This window comes from Oncorhynchus clarkii, chromosome 25 (genome assembly GCF_045791955.1).
Source record: "Oncorhynchus clarkii lewisi isolate Uvic-CL-2024 chromosome 25, UVic_Ocla_1.0, whole genome shotgun sequence".
Taxonomy (NCBI): domain Eukaryota; kingdom Metazoa; phylum Chordata; class Actinopteri; order Salmoniformes; family Salmonidae; genus Oncorhynchus; species Oncorhynchus clarkii.
The window spans coordinates 17,472,030-17,487,381 of NC_092171.1; the positions used below are offsets into that span (position 1 = coordinate 17,472,030).

Below are 15,352 nucleotides of genomic sequence, written 5' to 3' on the forward strand. Positions count from 1 at the left end.
CCTGAACTCAGCTGGCCCAGCTGGACAGCATGCTTTATTGTGGCATGGGGTTGAGATAGGTAGAAGACAAATGTCCCAACGGGTTGCAATAAAGTAGCCAATATATAATATTCTATTTTGTAGCCTACTATTCTGTTGTATTCTATTCTGTTGTATTCTATTTGCATAGGAATCTTGTCTTTCAAAAGTCTCCATGGGAAAAGGTGATACCAGGCAGGCCTACGGTTTCTTATTGGAATGTCACTTAGCTATGCTTACAAAAACGTTATCTGCCTCAGGATTACAGTCTTTTAGCCTGATTACCCTGACCACGTGGTAAACCCAAGCGGCCAGGCCTAACTTAGTTTGAAGATTAAAGATAATAATTATCTTAAACCAAGGGCCAAACCAGGCTTAATTAGTCTATCCATCATTGCTCCAAAACACAAGGATAACTAGTTCATACACAAACCCTAACATAGAAAATAAAACCTAGAACCCCACATAGAAATAATAACCTAGACTAAAACCCCTAGTCACACCCTGACCTACTCTACCATAGAAAATATAGGCTTTCTGTGGTCAGGGCGTGACAGTATCATGTCTTCCATGTATGCTGTTACTTTTTTGAGTGTTAATTCATTCATAACTAATACATCTATTAATTGGTTTGAGTAAATGCATTTCTCGTTTATAGAGTAACTCTTTGATTGACTACTTCATCATTTAGAACTGGTAAATGATCAATCGTAGAGTTAATTACACACACATGTGTATGCTTTGCGGACTGGGACCAGAAATCGGCTTTGGCATTTCTAACCCATTTCTTTCCTTGAGGGCCCCCATTATTAGCCAGATAATGATCATAAAATAATAAAACATATGCAAATAAATGTAGACAGTACAAATAAGCCAAAAACGGACCAGTCCATCTTGCATTTGACCGAAATGTTAGATGGCCAGTCTGCCCCTGTCTTTGTGTGGGTGTGTGATTGTTGTTCTCTTCTCAGAAAGCTCTAAATCATTCTAGGAACTGAACAGACTGGCATTGTTTACAGGGCCGGACTAACTCATTTGGGGCCCCAGGGCACCTACCTCCAGGGGTCCTACCAGCCTCTCAGGGAATTCTGCAATAAGGGGCTTTCCATGAAACTGGCTGCATTACCTTCCTCTGTAAGCCACAAGCCCACATCCAGACATCCAGAAGTGAAACCAGAGTGTATTATGCCATAATAACCCAAATGAAATGTTCATGAATGTATCCTCTCTTACCTTTGTTTCAAACATTTTTTTTAATTTTTTTTTTAAATGATGTCCTAATATTACTGTTATATCTAGCGTAGCTGTAGACGAACACACATCTGCACGGTTTCACATTTTACATCACTCTCGTTTAATGACATGTGCGCTCATTCTCACAACCCATTAATCCGTAAAGCAGCACATAGTCATAAACCATAACAACATACAGTACGATTTACAGCACGTCGTTCCATACATAACAATTACCATATTATAATGGACAGTCTGGTACAATTTGCATAGGTAAATAAATATTACACTTTGACACCAAAAAGTTAATATTTGTTAATTATTTACAACATTTTCATATCCCAAATGGATCACTTTAAAGTCAGCAAAAAGTATTTGAATATACCACACTTGACCAAATAGATCAACATGCTTGCATATCATTGTAATTCAATACGTATAATTTTAAATCCAAAATATCGTGCAAGTTCGATAATAAATTACGTGTAGTGCACTTAAACTACACCTCCCAGAATGATATGTTTTCAGGAAGTGAATGAGTCCGAATTGGAAGTTCGAAACGTTCAACCCATACGTGCTACAACAACAAACATATTTAGGACGTTGATTTAACGTTGGTTTTGGTAGCTATTATATTGTACGAAAGAAAGATAACATGACAGGAAAGACAGCGAAAGACCTTTTACAGATGGACCTTTATGGTCTACTGGGTATTAAAGACACAGCGACAGCGAAAGAGGTAAGTGATGGCTAGTTAGCAATAAGGAGCTAGCTTGCTAACTAGCTACTTTAGATAACTAACGTTAACTAGCTAGCTTACAAACTTTGACGCCTTGTGTAACTTAGCAGTAGGTTAGTTAGCTAGTTGCTTTGAAGTTGGTACATAATAACATAGCTAAAGACCTCCTATCTCTGCTCTTCCAAAAGGTGCTAGCACAGACGGAAGTGGGTTGTTATACTTAAGCCAGCTAGCTCTGATCCAGTCACCCGACGACAACAACGAGTTGCCTCTGCTGTGTTAGTAGAGGGACGAGCACTTAGCCCTGGACCAGAGCTACTAGCTAGGTTGGTTATGAACAAAGCAAGCTAACGTCAGAATTTGTACATCATGGATAATGTCATTAGCAATATTTTTTTTTACCAAGCCTGTAGGTCTTGTGTGTTCTAAGTAAAGTATCTTCAAATGGCCACTAAGTGGCGGCATAGTACTGTTCAAAATTCAATGTGTCTCGTGGTCCTATGACAGTTTTTATTAAGATAATACAGAGTCATCCATTTAGCCATTTCTGTAGATGTGGGTTGTATCTGAAGGAAGCATGCAGATGAAGTGCAACACCGCCTGGAGCAGATGTCTTCTGAAATTATAAATAGGACTCATAAGCCAATGCATCATGTTGCCAAAATTAGACTGGCTTCCTTGTCTAGCACTATAAGAAGGTCCTGTTTGATTCTCCCAAGGGATACCAACAAGTACCGGTTGAGTCAGCATTTGGATAAGTTCAAGAAACAAATTCTCTTCCTCAATATCTCTTATTGTTTGCCAATCAGAAAGTGTACTGCAGTCTGCATGTTAAACAAGTATCATGTTTGATTGGTTGCTCGCTCAAACAAAAGGCTGCTCCACCTAATTGAAACAAAATGTGATGGGTTAGTCTGAATGACATTATGTGCAGACATGGGTATTTGGTTTGCTCTGTTGTCCTATTTTCCCTGCCCATGCTCCATGGGTGATAGGCCTGCTACATGTGTGTCCCCAAATCCAGTCATTTTCACGACCACCTCCGTGCTAAATTTCCAGCTCCTAAAATCTGCAGGCCAGAAGAAAATTAACATTGCTGTCAAATTGTGGGAAGAATTACATTTCTTAATTGGATTTCAAAGTCTCATCCACCTCAGATGAGCATTTTAGGGAAGTTAGTGGTTGTGGCTTGGCCAGAAAGAGTCCCTGAAATGGGGAGCTGAGTTTTGTGAGGTTTGCTGATGGTCAGGAAAGATAGTGAGCAGTAGTGCATACACCAGTGTGTGTGGGGACTGGTAGAATTTGTGAAACCAAGTCAGATGTCACAGTTGTTTTCTCCCACTGTTACACCAGGAGGACTGCTGTTTATCATTGAGAGAGGAAATACTCTTTCAAGATCATGTTAATGTGGACTTAGCAACAGCTTGTAAACCATTCCCTGATGAATCTCGGCTTCCTGTTACTCCTCCTGGTTTGAATTACCTCTGTCGTTATCTCTGGTTTTGAAATTCCTCTCATTTTGGATTGCAGATATTTTAGTTAGGGAGCTGGTGGCTTGGAACCTGTGGTTTATGCACATCACTTAGTGAATCATTATCTGGAGTTATTTTTGCCACAGAGTTCTCCTGTAGCTGACAGTTAAACAGGCCAGTTATCACTTTTCAGCCACATTCTCCTGCATATCAGCAGGGATAAAGAAGTGGCTGTTTTACAGAGGAAGGGAATAGACCGAACACAGTTTAGGCACCAAAAAATTAAATAAGATTCAGCAATGTGGCTGCCTGGTGCTATTTCTTTTGGCTAATAAAGCACTATATAGCCTACCTATAGTGTGACTGTTTAAGACGGATAGATTGTGTCTACATATATCTGAGTTATGTGCAGACATTATTCACCCGCAGATGTCTTTATGGACTTTATCATGACAGCGCAGCGTTTACATGTGGAGCTCCTTCCTCTCCTTCTCATTACTCTTCGTTTCTGCCTCCCTGACTGTAGTAATGTTAGGCCTCAGTGGCTAAAACAGCTCATGGTACTGTAGCTTAGCTAGCTGTGGGACTGAATAGAGTGACCCCCTGCCAGGCTGGCTGCGTTTCACTGTGCATCCTACCGTTGCACTCTGCTGCCTGCCTGCATCCATTCAGAAGACACTTTCCTCGGGCAGGTGAGTAACTCAGCTGGCCCTTGGCAGGCCCCACTCATGATAATTGTATCACTGTCCCAAACAAATGTTCCTGTCAGGCGAGTTATGCTCAGCTCAGGGCGCATTTTGGAAGCTGAACCGCAATTACATCTTAGTAGACACACACACACGTTCCGCTTTATACAGTGCCTTGCGAAAGTATTCGGCCCCCTTGAACTTTGCGACCTTTTGCCACATTTCAGGCTTCAAACATAAAGATATAAAACTGTATTTTTTTGTGAAGAATCAACAACAAGTGGGACACAATCATGAAGTGGAACGACATTTATTGGATATTTCAAACTTTTTTAACAAATCAAAAACTGAAGAATTGGGCGTGCAAAATTATTCAGCCCCTTTACTTTCAGTGCAGCAAACTCTCTCCAGAATTTCAGTGAGGATCTCTGAATGATCCAATGTTGACCTAAATGACTAATGATGATAAATACAATCCACCTGTGTGTAATCAAGTCTCCGTATAAATGCACCTGCACTGTGATAGTCTCAGAGGTCCGTTAAAAGCGCAGAGAGCATCATGAAGAACAAGGAACACACCAGGCAGGTCCGAGATACTGTTGTGAAGAAGTTTAAAGCCGGATGTGAATACAAAAAGATTTCCCAAGCTTTAAACATCCCAAGGAGCACTGTGCAAGCGATAATATTGAAATGGAAGGAGTATCAGACCACTGCAAATCTACCAAGACCTGGCCGTCCCTCTAAACTTTCAGCTCATACAAGGAGAAGACTGATCAGAGATGCAGCCAAGAGGCCCATGATCACTCTGGATGAACTGCAGAGATCTACAGCTGAGGTGGGAGACTCTGTCCATAGGACAACAATCAGTCGTATATTGCACAAATCTGGCCTTTATGGAAGAGTGGCAAGAAGAAAGCCATTTCTTAAAGATATCCATAAAAAGTGTCGTTTAAAGTTTGCCACAAGCCACAAGCCACCTGGGAGACACACCAAGAAGGTGCTCTGGTCAGATGAAACCAAAATTGAACTTTTTGGCAACAATGCAAAACGTTATGTTTGGCGTAAAAGCAACACAGCTCACACCATCCCCACTGTCAAACATGGTGGTGGCAGCATCATGGTTTGGGCCTGCTTTTCTTCAGCAGGGACAGGGAAGATGGTTAAAATTGATGGGAAGATGGATGGAGCCAAATACAGGACCATTCTGGAAGAAAACCTGATGGAGTCTGCAAAAGACCTGAGACTGGGACGGAGATTTGTCTTCCAACAAGACAATGATCCAAAACATAAAGCAAAATCTACAATGGAATGGTTCAAAAATAAACATATCCAGGTGTTAGAATGGCCAAGTCAAAGTCCAGACCTGAATCCAATCGAGAATCTGTGGAAAGAACTGAAAACTGCTGTTCACAAATGCTCTCCATCCAACCTCACTGAGCTCGAGCTGTTTTGCAAGGAGGAATGGGAAAAAATGTCAGTCTCTCGATGTGCAAAACTGATAGAGACATACGCCAAGCGATTTACAGCTGTAATCGCAGCAAAAGGTGGCACTACAAAGTATTAACTTAAGGGGGCTGAATAATTTTGCACGCCCAATTTTTCAGTTTTTGATTTGTTAAAAAAGTTTGAAATATCCAATAAATGTTGTTCCACTTCATGATTGTGTCCCACTTGTTGTTGATTCTTTAAAAAAAATACAGTTTTATATCTTTATGTTTGAAGCCTGAAATGTGGCAAAAGGTCGCAAAGTTCAAGGGGGCCGAATACTTTCGCAAGGCACTGTACCCCCGACCTCTGTACATATTTTATAATTTCCTTTTCTTTCTCCCCCTGCACCACTCCCTTCTCCTTCTTTCACTCCCTCTCTCCTTTTCTCTCTCTCTTTCTTCCTTGCATGTGTTTTCTCCAGTGGATAATTTTCTAATAATGCCAGATGAGTGTAATTTAGGAGGATGGCCCAATTGCAGAGCAGGTAGTTAATCAGCCACCCATGTGGGTCCTGTTGGGGTCCTGCTGTGGCTGTGTTGGGGCCAGTTGTCAGCTGTAATAGGTACTACAGACGGGTAATGAGTACAAGATGTGGGCATGCAGTAAAGACTGTGGCAGGCAGCGGGTGGCAGAGAGAGCCTGATTTCACCAGGCACCAACCATTAGGCTACTGTTTGCCTGCTGGTATTGTAAGTAAGTAGCCCACTGCTAAGGAGGGAGGGATGGGCTTGATTATCAAATGACATTTTATGTCACATGCCCGAATACGACAGGTGTAGATGTTACTGTGAAGTGATGGTTACGAGCCCTTCCTAACGATGCAGAGTCGAAAAATAGTCACACAAAAATGGCGTTATATACAGGGAATACCAGTACCAGATCAATGTACAGAGGTACGAGGTATTTGAGGTAGATATGTGCATGAAGGCAGGGTAAAGTAACTAGGCAGCAGTATATGAGTTTAAAAGTGTGTGTGTGTGTGCGTGCGTATGCAGTGTTTGTGAATGTGTGTGGGTTCTGTGTGAGAGTGTCAGTGTAGTGAGTGTTTTTATAGTCATGTATAGTCTTGTGAGTGTGCATGGACTCAGTGCAAGATAGGGTCAGTGCAGATAGTCCGGGTAACCATTTAATTAAACAAATTTCCACGTAAAATTACCCATGAGCACCAACATGAAGTTCATAGGAGCCTGTTAAATTGGGTGTCAAATGAAAGATAAGAGAGAACCATTATCCATCCTAAAAATAAGGAATAGACAAAGGATTTGATTTCTGGTCAAACAGATGGAAAAGGGGTCTTAGAAAACAACAATTCAGTTACCAAAAACCCACATTTTAAAGATATTTTCTAATTTCTCTCCCTCATGAGGGAGGTTAATTAAAGTTCACAGAAGTAACAAAGTAAAAGTAGACTTATCATAGTTATTGTTTTTACTAATATATATATATATATATATATATTTTAAATTATTAAATGATTAAAACTTTAAATTCTTAATTTCTAAATCAGTAATGTCATTTCTGCAATTGAATTTGCTACAATGGGAAATCATTGTAGTCACAAACCACAATTGGGTTCACAAGTTTAGTCAGTAGTATAGTCACAATACCTGAATTTTGACTTTGATACCGATACTACAGTAGGTTTAGTATCATGATACTCGATACCAAAACGGTACCACGGCAAAAAAAGGCCAATAAGCCTAACTCCCAGAATGGCACTTTATCCAGACAGATCGTTTGAGTTCCATATCATCACATTTTAAATGTTTGATTTTTGTATGTATGCATTAATGTTTCAATTATACAATCATGCAGTCAGTTTGGTAAAAAAAATATAAAAAAATATTTAAAAAGTCTATCTATCGACATAAAGGTAATAATTGATTTGAATGGTCGGTCTCTATTGATAAACTGGACAAATCAAGATGTCGCCTAGGGCTATTCACAATACAGGTGAATTAATATTCAATAGGAGTGTGTGCGTGCACTGAGTTATTGAGATTGTTTTGGCTGATTTCACGGGGCTACAGATGAAAAACAATCTGTGTCCCCTCCATTTGGGACTTATTTTATTGTACTGATCAACAACATTTGCATAGAAGAAGCAATCTCTTATTTTATAAATGTGCGTGCTATCTCACTCACAGTTTGAGGCTCGAGCAAAGATGATCTTGACTGGGAGTGACGTGAGGCGGGAGACGTTTTTGGTCACAATCAGCTTTGTAATCATCAATATTTTGCGTTATAGTTAGCATATCACAAACAAGGTACTAGTGTAGTAAATTGATCTTAGCTTCAGCTGTAAGTTAGCTTGGAAAGTTAGCGTGCAAAGTTGGAAGCTAGCTTTATCCTCTTGCTTTGTAAAGTGTTCTAGCCTGTAATGGACATTTTGGCAAAACAGTAATTAAGTTTCAAAATTTCTACATGCCGTGTTGCGTTATTCAAGTATCTTAAAGCTGCAATATGTACTTTTTTGGGCGACCTGATCAAATTCATATAGAAATGTAAGTTATTGAAAGCAAGTCTAAGAAGCGGTAGATCTGTTCTATGTGTGCTATTTCTTAGCTTCCTGTTTTTTAAGTTCAGTTTTTGCATCTTTTACTTTCGGTTTTGTACACCAGCTTCAAACAGCTGAAATACAATATTTTGGTATATGGAAAATATATTTCACAGTGGTTTAGATTAGAAGTCAACCGATTATGATTTTTCAACACTGATACCGATTATTAGAGGACCAAAAAAGCCGATACCGATTAATCGTCCGATTTATAATAATAAAAAAATATATATATATTTGTAATAATGACAATTACAACAATACTGAATGAACATTTATTTTAACTTAATATATTACATCAATAAAATCAATTTAGCCTCAAATAAATAATGAAAATGTTCAATTTGGTTTAAATAATGCAAAGAAAGAAGAAAGTAAAAGTGCAATATATGCCATGTAAGAAAGCTAACGTTTAAGTACCTTGCATGAGAACATATGAAAGCTGGTGGTTCCTTTTCACATGAGTCTTCAATATTCCCAGGTAAGAAGTTTTAGGTTGTAGTTATTATAGGAATTATAGGACTATTTCCCTCTATACCATTTGTATTTCATTAACCTTTGACTATTGGATGTTCTTATAGGCACTTTAGTATTGCCAGTGTAACAGTATAGCTTCCGTCCCACTCCTACACCAGCCTAATCTCGGGAGTTGATAGGCTTAAAGTCATAAACAGCTCAATGCTTGAAGCATTGCGAAGAGCTGCTGGCAAACGCATGAAAGTGCTGTTTGAATGAATGCTTACGAGCCTGCTGCTGCCTACCATCGCTCAGTCAGACTGCTATATCATAGACTTAGTTATAACATAATAATACACAGAAATACGAGCCTTAGGCCATTTAATATGGTCGAATCCGGAAACTATCATCTCGAAAACAAGACGTTTATTAATTGAGTGAAATACGGAACCGTTCCATATTTTATCTAATGGGTGGCATCCATAAGTCTAAATATTCCTGTTACATTCCACAACCTTCAATGTTATGTCATAATTACGTAAAATTCTGGCAAATTAGTTCGCAACGAGCCAGGCGGCCCAAACTGTTGCATATGCCCTGACCCTGCGTGCAATGAACACAAGAGAAGTGACACAATTTCACCTGGTTAATATTGCCTGCTAACCTGGATTTCTTTTAGCTAAATATGCAGGTTTAAAAATATCTACTTCTGTGTATTGATTTTAAGAAAGGCATTGATGTTTATGGTTAGGTACACATTGGAGCAATGACAGTCCTTTTTTGCGAATACGCACCGCATCGATTATATGCAACGCAGGACACGCTAGATAAACTAGTAATATCAACCATGTGTAGTTAACTTGTGATTATGATTGATTTGATTGTTTTTTCTAAGAAGTTTAATGCTAGCTAGCAACTTACCTTGGCTTACTGCATTAGCGTAACAGACAGGCTCCTCGTGGAGTGCAATGTAATCAAGTGGTTAGAGCATTGGACTAGTTAACTCTGTATGTTTGGACACCGATTTGGCCAATTTTGTAAAAAAAAAAATATGTATTTAACTTTTTTTTTTTTACACCTTTATTTAATCTTTATTTAACTTGGCAAGTCAGTTAAGAACACATTCTTATTTTCAATGACGGCCTAGGAACGGTGGGTTAACTGCCTCGTTCAGGGGCAGAATAACAGATTTTTACCTTGTCAGCTCGGGGATTCAATCAATGTAATCAGGTGGTTAGAGCATTGGACTAGTTAACTGAAAGGTTGCAAGATTGAATCCCCAAGCTGACAAGGTAAACATCTGTCGTTCTGCCCCTGAACAGGCAGTTAACCCACCGTTCCTAGGCCGTCATTGAAAATAAGAATGCGTTCTTAACTGACTTGCCTAGTTAAATAAAGGTGAAAAATTTTTTTTTTTTTTTTTATATATATATTTTCTATATATTTATATATACAAATACAAATATTTTTGTCCAAATCGGTGTCCAAAAATACCGATCTCCGATTGTTATGAAAACTTGAAATCGGCCCCTAGTAATCGGCCATTCTGATTAATCGGTCGACCTCTAGTTTAGATGGTACAATGATTTTATACACTATACTTGAAATTAGGAGAACTATTAACATTTTAGTGCATCTTTAACTTCTTGTTTTTGTTTGGGGGCAGAGTTCATTAAAATAATAGCAAAAAACGGAGGGAGATTTTACTGAAATTCTGTTATCAAAATTTGCATCTGCGCAGTTCTTCCACTAAATGTTTTTTTGTAAAATTAAATCAATGTTTTTTGTTTGGCCTACATTTTAAGTGAAAAATCCGTCATGGTGCAATTACCCTTAACAATTTAGCAGTCTTATGGCTATTTAGCAGTCGTATGGCTTGGGGGTAGAAGCCGTCTCTGAGCTGGACGGTAGCAGTGAACGGTCTATGACTTAGGTGGTTGGAGTCTTTGGCAATTTTCTCAGGCCTTGCTCTGATACCATCTTATATAGAGGTCCTGGATGGCAGGGAGCTTGGCCCCAGTGATGTACTGGGCTGTCCTCACCGTGCCCTGTTAGTCTTATGGTTAATTGCTCCTTTAAGAAGTCTCATTCTCATAATTTATTTAAGATATCCAGCACTGGAAAAACAGTAATGAGTAGTAGACCTGTAGTTGCCACTGTTATTGATTCTCCTCCCTCAAGAGGACCTGTCCCGACCTGAGATTTCTACTTTCCCTTATCACTGAATTAGCTCACTCTAAAGTTGCCACATTGGCATGTACAGATGACCCTGGGTCTACCTCAATTGGGGCTTGCGTGTTACATCAGTGATGGGACCAATGATGTATTTAACTAAATTCAGGGCTACGGGAGCAGTATTCACTTGCCAGCAGTAGATGAGGGAGATGGGGCAGAGTGGGGGGGGGCACCTGGCACTGGACTGGCTTGTCTTATGGAGCCCCAGTGCCGAGCACAGCACTATGAAACCCACAGTCAGTAATCCCCAAGGGGGTGTCCTTCTGCTGTTGGAGTGCTTGCACGCATTTACCAAATAGGCTGTTATTAACACAGAGGGGATCGCTCCCCCACCCCATCCTCCAGCCCCTGAGCCCAGTTCTTCTCAAGGCGATGAGAATAAGGGCCTCTGTGGAGCTTGTTAAAGGGAGGTGAGGTAACCATTCTGAGAGATTTTATTTACTGATGGTGTTACAATTACTAGCGTGGATGTTTTTCAGCACAGCTTGCTTGATGACAGGTTGCTCTTGTTCAAGAGCTCGGTAGGTGTCCGGGCAGCTGGAGAAACCTACTTTGACCTTACAAAATGACAGAGACATGTAAACTTATCAGATTGGTCTGGTGTTGGCCAAAGCCACTATGTGAGTTGAGGTCACGACCTGACCTCTCAACCGGCTGATGTGTTTCTCTTGGGCAGTGGCAGTGCTGCGTAACTCAGGAGCTTCTCATGACGTGAGAGATGAGAGGGGTCGCTGGTCAAGAAGTGGTCCACCTGATCGGGGGGAGGGGGGGGACTATGAGAAGAGACTGAGTAGGATTAGGTGGTCCAGGAGAGGTGAGACAAGAAATGCAGCAGAGCAGAAAGTGACTGGATAGTAGAGATGAGAGGTGGTAGGAGGCTGAGGGGGAAGCGTTGCTGCTTGAAATAGTTCTACTGACCTGAATGTTATTCTATGTAGGAAGCTCTCTGAGTGAAGGGCTGTAATAATGTGTAGCCTCACAGAGCGATCCCACCCTGTCTATCCCTCTCTGTACAGCACACCAGGTCCAGACCAGACTACTTTAGACCAGGATAGGCTCATCCCCAGATAGTTAAAATGTCTTCTCTGACTGCTGATGCATTACCACATCCTCTTCAGTTCACTAACAGCCAGTCAGTCAGTCGGTCTGCGCTGTCTGTTTTGGCACATTCCTCAGATCCAATAGTGCAAAAAAAATGCAACCGTTGCCCGGAGTTGATGGTGTCCAATGCAAAACAGAACAGATCTATCCAGTTGTAATGGACAGGTTCTGATTGATTGGCAGCACGGAAGAGATGAGGTTGTGGTGAAAGAGGGGGGGGGGGGGGGGGGGCTGGGAATATCCAGGGACCTCACAATACGACCTTATCATGATTTGTTTTTTTTTAAATGTAACTTTTATTTAACTAGGCAAGTCGGCTATGAACAAATTCTTATTTACAATGACGGCCTAGGAACAGTGGGTTAACTGCCTTGTTCAGGGGCAGAATGACAGATTTCTACCTTGTCAGCTCGGGGATTCGATCTGGCCCAACGCTCTAACCACTAGGCTACTGATACTTAGCTGCTGATACAATGTATATTGAGATTCTCACGATTTTTTGCGATTCGATACTGCAATTATATTGCGATTTGATGTTCCAAACATATTGCCCCCCATATGTCTGCTGCAGAGAGACGAGAGAGCATGAGAAAATTAGTTTTGATCAGTCAAGGAAATAAGTGCTGAAAACATGTTGGCTCACGTGAAGAAGATGTAGAACAAGCTATAAGATGAAAAATACCAGAGTTTTGGCACAGATACTGCTGACTAGCACTAACTAATGCTACCTAGCAACAAAACAAATATTTGCAGTCAAAGTATCAATATAATTTGCGAAATGTAACTATTGATTTTTCCCGCATCACTAGAAAGGGGGAGGTGAAAGCATGCAGAATGCTGGCAGGGCTGATTAGGACGTGAGGTCTTCATTGGGCATAGAGGAGCGGTTTGAAAAGCTGCTTTCTCTCTCAATGGGTCCTGCTTCCTCTCTGGAGGAGTAGACATCGCCTAATGAAAAACACGTTGTCATTAACTCGCCCAGAAGGACCCAAGAAATGCGGTTAACATTCCAGAGAACAACTGAGTAAAAAAAAAAAAGAAACGGACTAAAACCTGATTTTTAAGATTTACAATGCTCCAAAGTTTGTCACTGATATTTTAAAATGTTTTGGCTTGAGACACAAGATATTAATGGCTGCCATCCCAATTTAGTGACTGACAATGGTACACTGTTTGTGTGTTATTGTAATTTCTTTCCTCTGCTGTCAATCCATATTTATCTTTCTTGAAAAAGTTTTGTCAGCATTAAGGTGACAGCAGTCAAGATGTGGCCCCAGTGAAACAGAGCCTAAACTCCCTATCAACTACTAAACCCATTTTCACCCCCTGTACCGTCATATCAAACTTCTACTCATATTTTCGTTATGTTTCCAGGAGACCATCATTTTTTATACACATTTCACTTTTCGGGCCAGTGATGGCATGAAAAACAATAATCGTGTTGGAAATATATTTCAGAGATTCTAGATTGGCAAGATGCATACAGCGGTTTGGCATATTCAGTAAAAACAACCCTGAAGGCATTCTTTCGAAACAACAACATAGTACAGTCTCTACCACAAAGTCCAACCAAGGTACACAAAATGAAGAACTAGCTGCATGCATCTACAAAAATATGAATCCACTCTGGGGGCAGTTAATAACAACACAGTGATGGAGGCTCTGGCCCTTCTAGTTTATTGGTTTCAATAGACAACTGAACATAGTGAACTGGGACATAATGTGAATAACAATGTGCTGACCTAAGTCCATGCATACTAAAAGAGTAAACACTCTGACTCTGATTTCATTCTCCCCTTTTTTTTCTGTAGATCAAGAAAGCCTACCGACAGAAGGCCTTGACATGCCATCCAGACAAGAACCCAGACAACCCAAAAGCAGGTGAATGAAAATGACATTGCACGATGTCCGTTTCTCCTCACCTCGTATATCGGCCTTCTGCATCTGTAGCAGATTGTAAAACCTGAACTCCATCGACACTAGCTACGTCCATCATTGTGACCTGACACACGCTGAGAGAATATAGTGTGTTTGGTGTCTTGTATGACTGGGAGGTTAACATGGGTATTCATGTGCAGTGTGGCCCTGTCAACAGGCACCATGCTTGCATCTCCTCTCCTAACCCACAACATTACATGCTGACATCTCCTCCACGAAACCCTCTAGAGTCTGACCTTGCTGCCAGATGGACCTCCATGGCTAACCAGAGCAAAGGCTTCCCACAAGCCCTCCAGCCCTCCAGCCATGCGGGCCAGCCCCAGCCAGACAGCATGACTAGCATTTCTCCAGTCAGCTCCTTTGGCACTACGCGGCTTGTCGCCAACAAACGTCAACAACCAGTTTCGGAAGTTTCAGTATAATTCTGCGCCAGGGGAAAAAAATCACTGTGGCAAAGGCCCGTCGTAAGGCATGTTTAAAAGTGAGGTTTGTGCGGTTGCTGGACTCCTCTTACTATCCCTGATTAAGTCAAAAATGGGAAACAAAGGGGTAATGGGGGGGCTGAGTGGAATAAAATGATGAAATTTACCAGAAATGAAAAGGAGAGGTTGAAGAATGTTCTCTTTCACATCACATGCACTGATTTACCCACTCGCACGAGAGGTTAAGAGCCCCGAGACTGTAGCCCCAAGGGATGGGGGGGGGGGTCAAGTTCCACCCCCCCATATTGCACCCCCTGTGCTGTAATAGTCTGAGCTGCTCCGGCCAATGTTGCACTCCAGCAGGCTTTCATTCAGCCAGCTCTGCTCCATGTGCGTAGGTAACTTGACCCGTCCGCTTCCACCACAGTCTCTAGCCTTCTGTTTGTGTGCTGCTTTTCTCACAGGGAGTAACAGTAGAGGTCCGTTAGATAGAAGAAAAAAACTCCCATAAGTGAGTGATTTAAGCGTGCAGTAGTGGGGCTGTTATGAGCTGGGGGTTTGCGGTGCTGGGGGGGGTGGATAGAGGCGAGCGCCAGGGATTTGTGTGGTACTTGTGATTGCCCCTGTGGCCCCGTAGGGCTCGCAAATGGGAGATGGATTGAGAGGTCTGGGTGGATTTATGTGGGAAAAGTGCGAGTGGATCATTGGGGAACCAGGTTTCGTGAGACTCCAGGCACATTTTAACGCAGGAAATGTCTCCGTTTATGTCAGCCCCGGGTCCTGCGTTGGCAAGGAGACATCACAGAGCACACGCCTGCTCGTTTTTTGAACCTTGCCTCATTTTGGTCCTCTCCTCCACACGCAACGCACAGCCCCCCTGGTCTCTCCCTCTCTCCTCCTCCCCTCTCACCTCCCCTCGCGTGTTAGCAGCTCACTAAGGTATCATTACCTTGCGTTGTTAACCTTTGTCCCATTTGGTTGCTGTTTTTTAAAGCTAACATTCTACA

At 41.4% G+C, this 15,352-nt stretch overlaps 1 protein-coding gene across 2 annotated transcripts in view; it reads left to right on the forward strand.

Moving 5' to 3' along the window:
* Positions 1 to 1,762: 1,762 nt before the first annotated feature.
* The window catches only part of LOC139384057 (dnaJ homolog subfamily C member 17-like), a 491,465-nt gene continuing 477,875 nt past the window's right edge, over positions 1,763 to 15,352 (forward strand). For both annotated transcript variants that reach the window (XM_071128694.1, XM_071128693.1), the window contains exons 1-2: positions 1,763 to 1,990; positions 13,797 to 13,866. In XM_071128694.1, coding sequence (XP_070984795.1) covers positions 1,907 to 1,990; positions 13,797 to 13,866 — 154 coding nt within the window. In that variant the 5' untranslated portion in view covers positions 1,763 to 1,906. The remainder of the gene's footprint in view (positions 1,991 to 13,796; positions 13,867 to 15,352) is intronic.